At 41.0% G+C, this 17,004-nt stretch overlaps 2 protein-coding genes and 1 non-coding gene across 3 annotated transcripts; 1 reads left to right on the top strand and 2 right to left on the bottom strand.

Annotated features, from left to right (window-relative positions):
- Positions 1–178: 178 nt before the first annotated feature.
- Positions 179–11,117, bottom strand: lpcat3 (lysophosphatidylcholine acyltransferase 3). Its single transcript, XM_076281018.1, has 13 exons — positions 10,968–11,117; positions 9,840–9,947; positions 8,681–8,787; positions 8,262–8,355; positions 7,854–7,891; positions 6,451–6,629; positions 5,811–5,919; positions 5,596–5,682; positions 5,007–5,173; positions 4,546–4,693; positions 3,522–3,677; positions 1,739–1,859; positions 179–1,436 (listed from the first exon to the last, which is right to left on the bottom strand). Exons 1-12 carry the CDS (start codon positions 11,050–11,052, stop codon positions 1,746–1,748), a joined length of 1,392 nt encoding a protein of 463 aa, XP_076137133.1. The 5' UTR covers positions 11,053–11,117; the 3' UTR covers positions 179–1,436; positions 1,739–1,745.
- Positions 11,118–11,875: 758 nt separating this feature from the next.
- On the bottom strand, positions 11,876–11,929 carry LOC143119719 (U7 small nuclear RNA). Its single transcript, XR_012986322.1, has one exon. It is a non-coding gene; the product is annotated as a U7 small nuclear RNA (small nuclear RNA).
- A 621-nt stretch (positions 11,930–12,550) lies between these two features.
- On the top strand, positions 12,551–16,880 carry tpi1b (triosephosphate isomerase 1b). The gene is made up of 7 exons (XM_076281020.1): positions 12,551–12,758; positions 14,124–14,247; positions 14,432–14,516; positions 14,771–14,903; positions 15,539–15,624; positions 15,841–15,928; positions 16,215–16,880. The coding sequence occupies exons 1-7, from the start codon at positions 12,647–12,649 to the stop codon at positions 16,331–16,333; spliced, it is 747 nt and encodes a 248-aa protein (XP_076137135.1). The 5' UTR covers positions 12,551–12,646; the 3' UTR covers positions 16,334–16,880.
- The last annotated feature ends 124 nt before the right edge of the window (positions 16,881–17,004 follow it).

The raw sequence follows: 17,004 nt of genomic DNA on the forward strand, positions 1-17,004 counted from the left end.
ATTAATTTCCATTCCTTTGCCATTAAATGACTGACAAGCAGTGATGCTCGCGCTGTCCACTCCCCTCCTCTCCTTCCATCTCCAGTCTTCCCAGACTGCAAAATGACGTCATATCGCCCACCATACCAGACAGATAGGCCAGTGTAGACTGTACATAATCCCCAAAAAGAGAACAGCATGATGAACATCTTTTTTTAATCCAGCATTTTAATGAACATTACAAAAAGATCTCATTTAAAATTATTTTCTTTTTTTGTACATTTGGTAGGAATAAGGCAAAAGTAGTCTCTGAAATATTAACAATGGATTCACATCAGACTGAATCTTAAAATCAGTGAATATAAATATTAATAAAATATTGTCATTGCTACAGTGAGTTCATGCTCCAGTTTGTCTGTAGGGCTGAGCTGGCCCCCTCACTGAAGTTGCTGAGAATCCTGGTGAACTTTATTAATATAAAAGCACTGTAGTTTTGGTAATTAGTTTGTAAAAGTGTTTGTAGTTGTCGTTTTTGCTTTGTGCTCCAGTTCAGACACATACAGAACTGAGTGAGGAAGCAATGGAGTCCACGGAACAAGACAATAATGGAGCGATGGAAACAAATTCAAAATGGATGTGAGTGTAATGGAACAAAAATCCCTTTTGTGAAGTCTTCTCTAAAAACTATCCCCACCTACATTTAGAAACTAAGTCTTCACCAAAAAAAACAACAAAAAATATAAATGACAAACAAAACACATTAAAACAATCATTGATAAGGCAAGGCAATTTTCATTCTTGTGTGTCTGTTGTATGTTACAGTGCTTAGTGTGAGTCTGAGAATTGGCGGGGAAGTTTTTAGAAAAATGTTCTACACTAAGATAGTCATTCCCTGTAAAACAGCAGCAATCCCACCCCCCTTTTTCCAACAACAGAAATCAATGTTACATTAAGCCGCAAAGTGACAAATACATTTTATGTTGTGCCTTTAGGTTAGAGCCCATTCTTCTTCTTAGGAGGAGGGACATGACACTAGGAGATGGAGCCTCATCTAGGCTTCAGACCTGTGACTGGCGAGTCATATTCTGAGTGAGGGATAAATCTGACGCCTTTTATCAGTGTGTCCATTCCAGCATCATCCTCTCTACTCTCCTTCGCTCTCATCAGTTTCTCACATGGAGAAACGCATACCATCAGTGGACAGAGATGACCGGCACAGCAGCCTTCTCCTGGGAAATTGTCTCTCATTCTCAAACAATCGTCTCCCATGAAGCAAAACAAAATATACACATATATATATGTATTTATATATATATATATATATGTATGAAATGGAAAATAACTCTACATGTACAATTTATATACATGTATAAATTACTAAAGGCCTAAAACACTTTCATGTTATTGTCAAAGCCTGAATTCCCTTCAGTCAGCGGCAGCATCCCAAACAACGAGACCTGAGGATGACCAAGAGAAAGAGAGTTACTGACCTTATCACCTGGACAGGGCCACGAAGCCATCAATCAGAGACATTTTTCAAGAGCAAAAGATGATTTGTCAAGATTACTGTACACTTAATAATACTTATTGTACTGAACTTACTCTAAACATACTAAACATACTAATATAATATATAATAAACTTCATAAACTAATTATCCTACTTTGTATACTTATATAAAACTACTGTAAAATTGGATGGATATTCCAGTTGCATTGTAACAGATATCAGACATGATCATGCCATTGGCTGCATTTACCTTGGTTCTACTCCTGTTTTTTCTCTCCTCTCCTCGGCACCAGTGCCTTGCGGAGGTATGGCAGGATGAGGAAGGCAATGAGGAAAAAGATGTGACCACAGAAATACATAGACGAGTACACCTGCAAGGAGAAAAACAAAACTAATCAGAAAGACAAAATATGTAAAGTGATATATGTGATCGTGATAACGAAATATGCAAAGTGATAAATATGATAGTGATAATGTCACTGAAGCAGAAACAGTAGCATAACGGTTGTTATGACAAAGCCTTGACACTTGTGTTGTGTGCCCATTTGTCCATTAACTGTGAGGGGTCATCTGTTACAGTACATGAATATATCCAGATGGCCAGATGCCAGAGGACATGATAACTTGTCCAAACTATCTAAATGTACAGTATCTGTGGTCGGTAAATGCACTGCTTCACATTCTGGGAAGCTGGTGAGGGCTCCATTTCAACATTTGGGAGACACAATTTAAGGATTAGGACACTAGAGGGAGCCAGGAGGTCAACCCTTAGGATAGACTATTCTAGTGCCCAGACGTTTGAAACCAGGCAGCGTAGACTGTTCTAGTGCCCAGACGTTTGAAACCAGGCTGGAGGAAACAGTCACACAGTCAGCCGGCAGAATTTTGGTTAACGTGGTCACTAGTCATGAGGCTACTGTGGTCACCAGTCATGTGGGATTCTAAGCTTCTGGCTAATTATATTTTTGGTACCAACACGCCAAAATACATAACATTGCTCTTGCACTCAGAGCTGCAGGCGTGCACACACACACACACGCGCACACACACACATGCACACAGGCACACACACACAGGCACACACACACACACACACACACACACACACACACACACAGTGAGAGAGATAGGGAGATAGAGAGGGAGCACATCAGTGGCCGGTTGCACAAAGCACCTTAAGTTAAGTTTTTCCCTTAAAATCTGATTTAAGGGTCCCTTAAAATAAAAACGGTTGCACAAACACCCTTAAGTTTTCTCCTTAAGATATCTTTAACATTTTCCCTTAAGTATTTAAGGGTTTGTCCTTATCTTGTAAGAAATCCCTTAAACTGTTGCACAAACGACCTTAGTAGTCTAACTAAGGGGAAAAACCTAAGGGACATCTGACTATACCTTAACCAAATTATTAACTGAATTGAGGCTGATAAATGAGGTATATTAACTACTTTTGACAATTCAAAATAAAACCTCTCTGTTAATATGCTTACTCTGTCAAATAGGCCTAGCTTCTATCAGAAACATGCCATATTGTTATTGTGTAGTTTACGTAGGCTAACGTTAACATGTGGATGTCTTGTTAGCCTATGAGCTTCGGTTCGGTTCGCTAGGCAAAATGTTGGTGCGCTGATCATCTCTAACTTGCCAACTAGTATTGTTCAGTTCATGTATATAACATGCTTTACTTGCTACCTGGATAATTTCCATGAATATTATTAAGGTAAGATGAATGATAAGATCATTAAGCTTTACTGTGTTCGGTGGGTTAACGGCATCGTGGCAAAGGCAGCTTGTACAGCTGTTGAACAATCTCCGTGGAAACTATAGAATTTTCGTGCCGGAAAATCCCTTTCAATGCAGTAAATCGCTTAACATTTCTCCTTAACTAAGGAAACATGTTAAGGTATTCTTTGCAACACCCTTAAGTAAATCCCTTACCTAAGGAGAAATTAAGCCTTAAGGGTCATACTTAAGGGAAAAAAGGTGCCTTGTGCAACCGGCCACAGCCCTTTCTCCAGAGGCCATTGGTGCTGTACCTTGAGCCACTTGTCAAAGGTGAAGAGGCAGAAGGGCACCAGAGGGTAGCCCATGAAGAGCCAGTGAATGAACTGCTGGACCACATATATGAAGGGGTACAGGGGACTGTTGGCCAAGCTGGTCAGTAAAGGACTGTCCTTTACTAATGTTATGGCCTGAAAGAGAGAGAGAGAGAGAGAGAGAGAGAGAGAGAGAGAGAGAGAGAGAGAGAGAGAGAGAGAGAGAGAGAGAGAGAGAGAGAGAGAGAGAGAGAGAGAGAGAGAAAAAAAAACTTTGTTAGTTTTTGCAGACATTTGTCATCAGTTCCTTAACTCAACTATTTTCACCGCAAGCTTTCGTATCAACCATGACCTGGAATGAGGAAGTCTGTTTTTTCCCTTTCACCATTACTCCACATTCCAAAGTGTCTTCTAGGACTAAACATTTGGAATTGAAATCCTGTTATCATTATTTGCTCTGGGTTTGTGCAATTGTCATCTTCCATTTGAAATGTTTAAACTTTGCACAAACTTGGCTAGGATTTTCTAAAATATCAAATCCACTCCACTGAACCCTGTTCTCCTTTAAAGCACAAAAAAATAAAAGTAAAACCAATAAAGTACAAAAAAAAATGCACCTAAAATAAACATGCACAGCAACATTCCTAACGCGAGTAAAATGAAGGATCCCAATTGTGCTTTGCACAGCAGTGAAAAAGGTAATAATGCATTAGAATACATCAGTGATAAACTACTGCGGTACACTGAACAATGTTAATAGAGGAGATATAATGCATTTCCTTCCCAGCAACCTCTAGATTTATGAGCTGGATGAGAACCACAACAATAGACTCTGCAGTGCGCTAGTCATTTCCATGTGCACATTTGACTAGCACTTCACTACTTCACTCCATGGGCCACATTAGCTTCTAGATAATTCTAGATAAAGTGAGTCATCTTTCAGATGCCTATCAGATAAGGAGGTGTACACATCTGAAGATAAAAGCCCATTTCCACATGGAGATTGGGCAGTTAGAACATGTACCTGCTTCTCCACGTTGACGATGATGAACTCCATGGAGAAGCAGAGCAGGTAGCCGGAGTGGAGGCCATGCCAAACAGCCAAGAACACCAGTGTGGCCATCTGAGACGCCATCTTGTTTCCCAAGAACTTTAACCTTTTAAAAATGTGTCTGAAAGACAGGAGGGGAGAGAGAAAAGGACAATCAGATTCAATCTGTTCCATTCAATCACTGTCAAAGAAATCTACAATAAAAAAAATAACAAATCTTAAAAGATGAACTCAGCTGAATAACAAATAAATCAATCTACTGCGATCAGAAGTTTAATGTTGAGGGAGGGTTTGAGATGTTATTCTTGAGCACTGGTAAAGCAAGAGAGAGAATGTCCGCACAACGGAATAGCTCCCAACTTTTCAATTAAAAACAGTGACGTTTCGACCCGTCTGGGTCTTCTTCAGGCAAAACAACACGTTTCAGCACTGACCTTGCCACCCATGCGTTGGTGTTGATGTTGAAAGAATTGATGGTGCCCGTGAAGAGGGGCGTGGTCTCGTATACCCACATCTTCATGTTGGCACAGGCGTTCCATTGATGCTCCCCGTTCTGGTCCCTCCCATTGTATCCAAGCCCAACAAGTATACACACTCCCTCCTAAACAATGCACAGATCATGCAGGTATGTTGAGCACATGAATACAAAAGTTTAAACTCCATGCAAACAAAGGAGTAGACAATTCATTCAACTATGTCTGGGCAGTGACACTACAATATTAGGGTGTGAACACACAGAAACACTTGAGTCATAAGACAAGCCTCCCCGTTTTCATAAACAACGCATCGGTGTGACCCAGGAGGATAACCACAGTGGAAATGGCAGGTTATGACACTCCCTTAAGTAATCAACGCAGCGTATTAGTCAACAGCAAAAGGTTTCCTGAGCAGTTGAGTACGCTCAAACTGACACCTCAGGAGTCTTATTTTAGCTGCAACATTACCCACCCACTTCAGCCCTTGTCAATGCTACTGAACGTACTGCTCAACTCAATCCCACTGAACGCACTGCTCAATACTTACTGATATGAGCCAGCAGCTGACGTATTTGTACAGGTTGACCTTGCACCAGAGCAGCATGAACACACATCGGTACCAGAAAGGCTGGGCCTGAAGGGGAAGTTGAGATGTGTGGTGAGTGGGGTGAGATGATCCAGTTAAGGTTCAACTGATTTGTACATTTGCTGACATGCAATGATAGCATCATTGTGGCGGCATTTTGGAGAAGTGTAACAGACCTCAAACTCATCTGTCAGAAAGTAACTGTCTGGGTAGTAGGGGCCCGCTATCGTGAAGATGGTCAGACACAGAAGGCCCGCGCTGAAGCGCTTTATGGCAGGCAGAACGCTGTGTAGGGGGGAGACAGAGACAAAAAAGAGGAATAAAGAGTGATGCTGACACACACAGATAAGATCTCTAAGGCCACAACCCACTGATTAGATAAATTAAGCAAATAGACACTTAAGTCATAGTTGTACATTTCACACAGTTTGTGTGTGTGTTTTGTGTCTTATGTTATTTCCTGTCTAATACTACAACATACACAGAATGTTGCAAAGAACATGATTCAGAGACCAGAAAAGCCAGAATTTGTTTCTGGCTTTTCTGGTCTTTGAATCATGTTCTTCTCATGTTCCACCCAAGCTATTGTATTCAATATGTAGAACTGAACTGACATTCAGTATTAGCATTGCAATGTACATCATTATAAAAGAAAATGCTTGTGCCATGGGTGTTCATGGATAGTTTTTTTTTCATCCTCATCTGTAATTTTCCATAAGTCACCATATGAACACAGGGTTGCAACCTTTGGATTAGAGTTTTCTGATCTAGAAAAAACCCAGCAGATAAGCATCTTTACGACAGGGGGGTCCTCACCTGTCAGGTAATTCTCCTGGAGTGTCCGAGAGCTCCTTGGAGACCAACTTCTGATACGTGCGTAGTGTGAACTGTGGCCCAACCAGAAACCCTCCATAGAAGTAGGAGAAGCCACACACCTCCAGCAGTGAGGGAACTTCAGCCAGCGCACTACTCTTCTGTTCTGCATTCAGCTGAGACTAATCAGAGGAAAGGCAGACAGGGAGAAAGAGAGAAAGGCCGAAGCAGATATGGGGTGAGGGGTCAGATTATAACAAGAGCACAGACACAACACACACACATACACAATGGAACAGTGGGAAGACAGTCGGACCAAAATAGGTGCCACTCCACATTGACAATTCAATGCAATCGTCCAATTCATGTCAAGTCATATCAATAGCTCCTGCACCCTGCCATTTGATCTATAGGGCATACATGTAGATTTAAAAAAAAAAAAGCCATTCAACTGCAAATGTGCAGAGAATTCTTTAAATTTAGATATTCCGTCATTTATTTGATAGATTAAAGGTTATTTGTCAGTATTCAGGGTTGACCAAATGGACAGTTGCATGAAAGTGCACATTTCCATTTACCCTGGGTTATCACTGAGTGAAAAAAATTCTGCTGACCACAAACACAGCAGCACAATACCTTCAACTAATCTCCACTCAAAATGCTTTGTGATTTCAGGAAACATTACCAGGAAAAAATGTTCTGTGTTGGTACATCCAACACAGATGGATGACCAGATATAAGATGTATTTATTGATTGCCTTTTAGGAAATTCATGCGTTCCTTTGTTCCAAATAGTGTTAAAGTTTTGTGTCATGGCGGACTATTTGTTTTGGTTTAAGGATAACCCAAGGAACAGTCCAATCAGACACAGATCATAACAAAAATGACATGGGAGGAGCAACAAGACACAGTGGGGTGTCAACAGCACAAGACAAGCAGAAATAATTTGACAATATAAACAAACAAACAATCTTGATGACAGAAGGACAGCAGGAACAGGAGCAGGAGAGAGACAGGGACACCTCCAGCATTGACCTCCAGCTAGCCAGGAGGTCACACACGACAACGGATTACTGATGCAAACCGACTGCCCATACACACAGTTTTACAAATGAACACTCGGCTTCACCTTCACAATATCAAGTACTGCTGGTCTAACCGATTGCCTCGCTGATAACCAGATATGAGGTATACAGTTATCATTTCCCTTTGACTTAAAACCAGCACTCCCTCACAGAGCCACAAAGAAATAAAAGGGGTATTTATAGAGAGGGGTTAATCATGATGACGACAATGACAACAAGCAAACAAAAAGACTTAGTGGTCAAAGGGTAATGCAAAGTATCACAACATCACAAATGCTTGACAGAACTGATCAATGATGGAATAGGCTGGAGTAAACTCACTGGTTCCCTTCCTCCGTCATAGTAATCAAATGACATACCTGCAATCAGAGAATGCAATGGAAATCAGTCACTAGGTGAGTAAGATCTCTTCGATTACGAGAGCTGGACCAAAGCAAGTCTGGGCCTGCTCTTCTGCTGATCCAACAAGGAACGCCAAGGAACATATTTGCCAATCAAGTATCATTAGTCTCTGTTTTAGTAGGCATTAGTTATTAGCTGGAATATGGAAGTTTTTAATGCTTAATATTAAAACTGAATTACAGTACTTAGAATGTGACAAATTTCATTAATGAAATTAAATTGTGTAGATGTAAAAAAAACACACACAAGGCAATTGAAAAGAAAAGAGAAAGTGGAGAGTACTTTGCAAAAGTAAATAAATTCACTTTAACTAGAGGAAAAGCATACCAATCAGTTTGAGTGCCAGGACACAGTGTGGCATGGTCCATTTTATATCATACTCCTCTGTTGCAGTGTAGTAATATCCTAGCAGTAGATAGGTCTGTAGGAAAGAGGACAGGGTATAATTCAAACACACACACAGACAAAATTGAGTCAACTTCTGGGCAAACAGAATCAAGATGTTGCGTAAAATATGGTGCTTAGGTATATGCCATGGTATAGTCATGGCATTACATTCTAGCAGATGGAGAGAATATGATGCAGTCACATTACACTGAGAACAAGACACCGCTCAGCAGAAGAGTTAAGGCTGTCAAGTGCACAATCTGCGCATACCCTGCACAACAAAGAGCTGTGTGAGTGGATGAGAGGGGTAATGGGAGAGAGAGCCAGGGACAGAATGAGGAAAGGAATGGCAGCCTCACCATCTGAAAGAGAAAGCTGCTCAGAACGGCTGTCACTGTCCTTCCCATGAGCCTCAGCAACAAGAACTGGATGACAATGCATAATGCAGAGTGATATACCTGAGAGCCTAGGAAGCCACACGGAGAGAGAGAGAGAGAGAGAGAGAGAGAGAGAGAGAGAGAGAGAGAGAGAGAGAGAAGGAAGAGAGAGAGAGAGCACGGAGGGAAAAAGGTGAAAGATATAAAAGGGGGAGGGGAGGGGTTAGATGTTAGTGCAGTCATGTGTGACCTGTCAAACTCAACTGTTGGCTGACATTCATTCCCAGTGCAGCAGACAGGGGATGGGGGGAGGGGAGCAAAGGGAACCTTGCCAGAGACTGAAATTCCATGACCATGATAAGCAAATCAACAGTTTTGTAGAATGTCAAAAAAGGAAAACAGTAAAGGGGACCAATAAAACCTCAACTAGATACACAGTGGGAGGGGCAAAGGACCCACAGGATATTTTAACCAAAGAGACACAGACCTGCTGTTATGTCCAAATGCAGCATTAATGGCAGAAAGAAATGGGGGGAGGAAAAGTACAGAATATACAATGAGACTTCAGTTACAATGAGACCTCAGATACTGGTTGCACTGGTTTAATCGATCCCATTAGCATGCCCACTCTCATAGGACCATCTTGAATTTCCTGTCATGCAGGCAACCATGACAAGTGCCCCTCACCCAGTGACATTTTTTGCCATGAAAGTGTCTTACATCCTTCCTCTTTACTTGCGACCAGCGTCAACAAGAAAATCATTAATATGAACTTTGAACGTCAGCATATCTCTGTATCGGTGTATGTGGTCGCAGACAGAACAGGCCAAATAGTTCCTCACTCCTCCATGCTACAAACATATTTAAGGTCTTCAAAGTAGGAGTTGTGGTAATAAACTTGCCTTGCCTTAAAACAGCACTTCAGACAGTAACAATACCCACAAATCACTGATACTACGGACAAGTACCTGATGCTCTGACTATATCTAAAACTGTGAGATATCTAATATCTGCACTGTGAGGCTAGGTTCTTTACTGCTGATTTACTGCTGAGTCTTGATTTCTGGTCTGAGACGGGCTTTGAGACAAATGTTTCCTCTTTTTTATAATTGTACAGCTCCTCATCCTTTATCCAGCTCACCAAAATTAAAAGCTGCCAGAGCCAGTCCAGAGCAGGCGTGGTAAAGGTGGATGATCGACGGGGTCTGGTAAAAAATATATCGCCGGTAAATGACAGCAAAAGGGTATCCTGTAGAAAGCAAAGAGACAGAAAGACAGAAAGAGAGAGAGAGACAGAGGGAGAGTCACTTAATATCACTTGTATGCATCTGTTGCTGCAGACAAAAGAACTGGTTCAAGCATATGACCTTTTGTTAGAGCATGTGACACTGACACAACACTGCTTTCAGCTCAACAGATTTCCATTTCTGTTACAGTTTAAGAGATGCACAGTCTAATTCTACGCCTTTGCACAAAGTACACACAACACAGATTGACAATCATTGATGTTTGGACGGAGGAGATTCAGTAACAGCAATACACTCAAACGCTATCACTCGGTGATTACAAAGATAACAGTACAGTGGTTTGTGAGTTAAGTCTTATTAGAAGTGAATAAATAGGTTCATGTGCGGAAAGATTAGGCCTATGCTTTAATAAACATATTAGAACAAAGGTTCCATCACTAATATTATTGTTAATTGTAATCTGTCTGGGTACAAGTTACAAATGTTGTAAGAAACTTGCAAAATATTTAGCAAGACGGGTAAGTGAAAGACCAAACGGTTCCAATGTGTCAGATCAAAGTTCATTACACCCCTCTCAACGAGTTATTTCCCCTGACAAGACATCTCAAGTAGGCTACAATACGTGGAAGTAATGTGTTATGTGATACCATGTATGTTTTTCAGGCACCAAAGCGTACCATGTTAATACAAACATTTCTCTTGCCACTTGTCAATGTCTGCGCAGCGTTAACACTCGCGTGAACAGTAACTGATCTATCAATATGTACAATAATACACTATGCTACTCGGTCTGAACAATTCTTCACCCGACTCGACCTCGTACTGTCATCCTCAAATAATTATCTGGCAGTTAATGCTAACGTTACTTTCAAGGCTAGACTGACAAGCGCCTAGCGGGCTACACTCACAAACAAGAACTATCAATAGCTAGAGTAAGCTCCTGCTGCTAAACTCTAACACTGAAATTATAGCGAGTAGAGGGATCATATTAACAACGTTACTCTTCGATACACTTCACTCACCCAACAAAATGGATAGAATCAGCCGAACAGCCGGTTCTGAGGAACCTAAATATTCAGACAATTCCTCCATCAAGGGAGCCGCCATCTTTCATGTGGGCGGAAGTCACTCCGCTGTTGTTTCCTAGGATGTGTGAAGCACACGTCTACCACTTTCTCTTTTACCTGCCCTCTGCGCAACGTAGCGCGAGCTGTCTCCACCCCTCCCACTCGCCTTTAACCTTCCAACATTTTGATCATGATTTTCTAAGTGCCAACGACCTTTAGTCTGCAATTTGATCCTTCGAGGATTTCTCTCAGCGGTCTTTCTGAAGTCCCCTCTCTGCAGCTCATTTGTGTGTAGATGCAGCTCAACATTTAAGTTGATATCAGACAGCAAATGGTTCGGTCTATGTTAACATGTCTCACCAATTTACCAGCCAGATATGAATGTCTTGCACGCACATTTCTGCTGTTCAAAAAAGAGAAACCTAAAAAGATGTTTTATATTTTATCCAGCACGCAAAAGTAGCCTACACCGTTTTAATGTAATGTTCTGCACGAAACAAAACCCTTCACGTTAGCCGGAGAGCTGGGTGCTTGCGACTCATAAAGTCAAAAAATAATTGAGATGCTTGGTATGGTCGTCAATTGCCTGTAGAAACTGATGTTCACAGAGTTGGCAATATCAGATTAACAATTTTAAACATCATCTTTACATTGTGACCTGGCCATTATGTCTGGTCTTATTTCGCTCCCTAGTGGTGGCCCTACAACATCACCGTATAAACTATAATGTGGATTTTAATACATTCCAACGACTTAAAGTCATCACACACGTTAAGCTCAACATCGATGTCTGTCTCAGTATGAACGTGTACTAAATCATTCTACACCTCCATTTAAACGACTTATATATTCAACAATATCGGGTGGGCTTCTTTTTAAAAGAAGCCTGCTAGACAAATACTAAAAAGCAAATATTCCAATTAACCACGAGAGGGCGAACATAGGTTATATCCCTTTGCACAAGTACTGCCACCAGAGTGGGAGCACGTCGACTAAAAATAGCTAGTATTCGTTAAATACAAAGTAAGTACAGTAATAGTTAACATTAATGTTGATAGTGAGTAAGCGTATTTCGGGGCTGTTTTAGCTATCGTGAAACATTTATTTTAATATATTGAACGAAAGGCCTTCTGGGTAGACGGAGGGCACGCCCATCACACACTGGGCATTGATCTAGTAATCAGTAGGTGACCAAAGCTCTTACAGGATATTTTTTTGTAAAAACATATTATTATTCTATGGACATTCTGAGCACATACTTTGAGGCATGCAAGGAAACACGCGCAGCACTGTACGCATAGAAAGCAACATTTCTGCAACACATTGTGAACGTCTTCATGCACGCGCATAACCCAGACATCCACTTGGTAAAATTCCACCAACTTCAGATTCAGAATCCAAATGCATTTCTCGCACTTTCCCCTGTCCATACTTTACTCGGTACTTTAATAAGGAAGTGCTTCTGCGGGCGTGCTTCAGTAAACCAATGAAATGCTCCGAGAGGTGGAGTTGAATGTGCGATGGTGATATAAGCACTGTCTGAACATTGAAAGGTCGCTGATTTCTCCACAGGGTTACGCTGCCCATTCCATACAGTCTATCCGTAGAACCTTTGAAATTAAATATCTGCAAAGATGACCGGCAGGAAATTTTTCGTTGGTGGAAACTGGAAAATGAACGGAGACAAGAAAAGTCTCGGCGAGCTCATTAATACCCTGAACAGTGCCAAGCTGCATGCGGATACTGGTGCGTATGTCTGTCTGCCACAGCTGGGGGACACTGCATGTTGTCTAATGTGCATTTACAGTTAGCTGGTCAAGTATTTTACTGTGAACTCTATTGCCTGTTGGATCACTGTAATTTATAGGTAGCCTATAACTGATGTAGGCTATTTAACTCCCCTCATTAAGCAGCCATTGTGTGAAAGAGCACAGAGCAAAATGTGCCCTCTCTCTCTCAACTACCTGTACCACGGTTGTTAGCTCGTGTTATAGATACCTTTTCAAAATAACTGGGCGATTATCAACTGGAAGATTTGACAGATTTCTGACAGATTTTGAATCAGATAGCTTGTGACCAAAATGGTGGACACTTCACGTTACATTTTGACATTGACGCTGCTATATTCATTGTAATCTTTGCAGTCACATTATTTTTGTAGCATTCTAATGGTATTTGCCAGTTGGCTAAGATGATGTTTAAATCTCTGTGATTACTGTGAAAATGCAGCATGGACTTTTGAAGTAGGAGGATGAAGTGAAACATTTCCTTCTGTTTACTGACGTTGTACTCGTGCACAGCAGCACGTAGCACGGTATCACGTTTGTAATTTCCGTGATCATGAGATGGCAACAGTGCCAGTTACAAGTTATTTGTGCCTTGCTCAGAAACCCAGGATTTAGCTTCCGTTGAAACGGCAACTGCTACATGTTTACAGAATTTTGCCGTAGTCTATTTCATGCCTTACCAGACGTTTGAAGTACTTTGCTCTGCTCGCAAAGTGCAACTTCAAATTGTGGAAGAGCACGGGCTTCCATCAACGACAAGCCATTGTAGGCCATTTAGAAACGAGGCGTGCGCTTAGGAACTGCAACATGAGCCTACCGCTCTGTCTCTCTCTAGACATAAAGTCAAAGTGCAAACATCTGACTGCCATTCATATGCCGGGTAGCAGGATAGTCTTCCAATTGTCGACCCTTGCCCTTTGGTTGCACTCTGACCCTTATGCTATAGTGGGGATGACCTTTCTATGTTGAACTCAGACCTTTACAAGGGAGGACATGCAACCAGTGTCTGCCCTTTACAACACTTGTGTTTGACCTTCCCACTTGACTCAAGATAGGCTTACATTTAATGCCACTCATACTGTACAGGGGCACTGGGTTTGTTGCTATCATGATGTCACAATTTAGAAATTAGCAGGTGTAGTAATCTCTCAGATTACACTGCACTGTGCCTTGGAAGCCTATTATATTGAATACAGCTGAATGTTGGAATTCATTTCTAAGTAAGAAAGGTTAAATACCATATTTGGTGGCATATGTTGCTGTTTCTTTCCATTAGCGTGTTCCATTGTATAATATATTTTACATCCTTTTTCTGTTTGTGTAGAAGTGGTATGCGGAGCCCCAGCCATCTACCTTGACTTTGTCAGGTCAAAGATGGATGCTAAGCTTGGTGTGGCCGCCCAAAACTGCTACAAAGTTGCCAAGGGTGCCTTCACTGGAGAAATCAGGTATTATGATTAATTTAGCTGATAGTCACACAAACAAGTCAGAAAGTGTGTGATCCTAGTTTTTTAAAATAATGTCAAACCTTACATAGCATCTTTCCAAAACTGTTTCAAAATACTTGAATGAAATCATACCACTAGCATGTTTTCTTGCTTGAGTGCATTATTGTCATTTCTGTTCTCTCAGCCCTGCAATGATCAAGGACTGTGGAGTAGAGTGGGTTATTCTTGGACACTCCGAGAGACGCCATGTCTTTGGTGAGAGTGACGAGGTATGCCATTTGTGAAGACCACCCTATGTTTTTAATCTCCATTTTAAATAATATACCGTGTGGATAGGAATACATGTGTGGTTGTGTGGCATAAAGCAAATGCTGAATGGAGCCCCTGATCACAGATTAAGACAACTAGACTGTGAAATATTTAGGACCAACACAGACATTGCAAACTGGCATGTCCCAACTCGAGATGTCCCAACCCCCATCTCTGCCAAGCCTCTCTGATTTGATGAATGTGTCTCTGGCAGCTGATTGGCCAGAAGACTGCTCATGCCCTGGAGAATGGTCTGAAAGTGATCGCCTGCATTGGTGAGAAGTTGGATGAGAGGGAAGCTGGCATCACAGAGAAGGTCGTCTTCGCACAGACCAAGGTTATTGCAGGTATGTAGAGAACACATCCGATTTCATTCAAATGAATGAAACTAGTGAAACAAGAATAATTTAAAGTTTGATGCATTATTATTTGTATATCTTCTATTTTGTACTATTATTTGTATGTTGGCATTGCATTAGAAATATTTCATATTGTTAGAAAAACTAATCTGTGACAAGTCGTACTTTACTTTTTAAGAGATAGCGTGCAACAATTTTCTACTTTTTTAAGTATAGTTTTATAGGAAACTACTGTAGTATTGGCATCATCAGTCCATTTTAATGGCATATGGCCATGGGAAGGACAGGTAAACACACCTGTTGTTCAACAAGCTGCCTAGACTATGCACTATGCAATTCTGTAGTCCACTGTACAGTAAGCCTATAGATAGCCCGAAAGAAAGCTTATTAGTGGCAGTTGTGCTGCTGTTGGCATGAAGCCAGTTTTTGACCAAACTCATTTTGGCTGCTTCCCAATTAGGATGTAGGAGCCCCTCTGCCAGTTTGTGTATACATTACCCCAATGAGCTAAAGCACAAAGCTGAAATTTCGATTAGGCTGTTAAAGTTAGACCAATGTTCAATAATAACACACTAGTGCAGTACTCAAACTATATTACTATACTATACTCAAACCTTTTACAGATAACGTCAAGGACTGGAGCAAGGTAGTGCTTGCCTATGAGCCCGTGTGGGCCATTGGCACTGGCAAAACCGCTTCCCCACAACAGGTAAGATCATCAACGTCAGACCAATGGGAAAACGAAACAGGAAAACCTTTTGGATCTTTTCTATTTTGTTATGACTGGTGAAAAGTATGTTTGTTGCGAAGGACAAGTCACTCAAACTATACCATTTTGTAAGCTAGTGTCTGTTATGCATTTAGAATGTCTTGAGGTCAGTTGTTAAGAACACCATGTGCTGAGATGAGTATTCCTTCTGACCAGGCCCAGGAGGTTCATGACAAACTCAGGCAATGGATGAAGACCAACGTCTCTGAGGCTGTTGCCAGCTCTGTCAGGATAATCTATGGAGGTCAGTAACACCCTATGGAGTTGTCATGACCCAGTACATCACCATTCTAAGAGTATTTGTGATGTTTTGTTATCATATTTGTTTGTCTTATTCATATTTATTCAGTCCAGTTGTTTTATATGCCTTTATACTCCTTAATCTACCTACATCTACATTTGAAGTATTACATGTGAGCAAGCATACAGTATGACAAACAATATCTTTAGATGTCATGTAATTGCTTCAAAGACAGAAATGATTTCCATATACCTAATCCTTCAGCAACTCTCCTTCCCTTCTGGTCCAGGCTCTGTCACCGGGGGAACATGTAAGGAGCTGGCCTCTCAGAAGGACGTGGATGGCTTCCTGGTGGGTGGAGCTGCTCTGAAGCCCGAGTTTGTTGACATCATCAATGCAAAGGCCTAAAAAGGAGATTCATAGGTGATATACAATGGTGGCCAACTCCATCTTCTTACCCATGCACTTAGACCCATCACCTTCAGTGTTTTTTCTATAATTTCTTCCCAAGTGTCTTTGTGATGTTGCAGCCTTTTGATGCCTTTCCTTTTGTTTTGTATGTAATTTAAATGGACGGATGATTTGACTCATACACTGTATTGCACTGCACTTCAGAGTGTAGAGTTCAACTTTGACATAAATGTTTGTACCAACCCAACTAAAAACAGTAAAAACACCACGGGGCATAATACCCCTGCCTTTTACTTGAAAGTTTACCAGCGTATTGTTAAAGCAGTGTACACTAGGAGGACAATCCATCCTGTCTTCTTTTTTTTTTTTTTTTTTTTTGTTGTTGTAATTTCTCATTGACTGATCCTTTACTTCATTGATGTAGGACACTCTCTTTGCGTAGAGATGTCTATTACATGTCAATCATATTGTATTGTGGCCAATGGTAGTAAAGAAGAATTATTGTGAGAATACTGTAATGAACAATAAAAACTAGGTGAATACATCCTGACTTGTGAATCTGTTCTACACCCAGGTGCTGTAAAGGAATGTCGTTGATGGCTCTGTTAAAAATGTTCACTCATTCACTATATAGTGCATCAGCCATATAGGCAACACTATAGTGAGTG

The sequence above is a fragment of the Alosa pseudoharengus genome, unplaced genomic scaffold (assembly GCF_046254945.1).
Source record: "Alosa pseudoharengus isolate Yale_2024_CS ecotype anadromous, Long Island Sound unplaced genomic scaffold, YU_APseudo_1.1 YU_APseudo_1.1_scf_12, whole genome shotgun sequence".
Lineage (NCBI taxonomy): Eukaryota > Metazoa > Chordata > Actinopteri > Clupeiformes > Clupeidae > Alosa > Alosa pseudoharengus.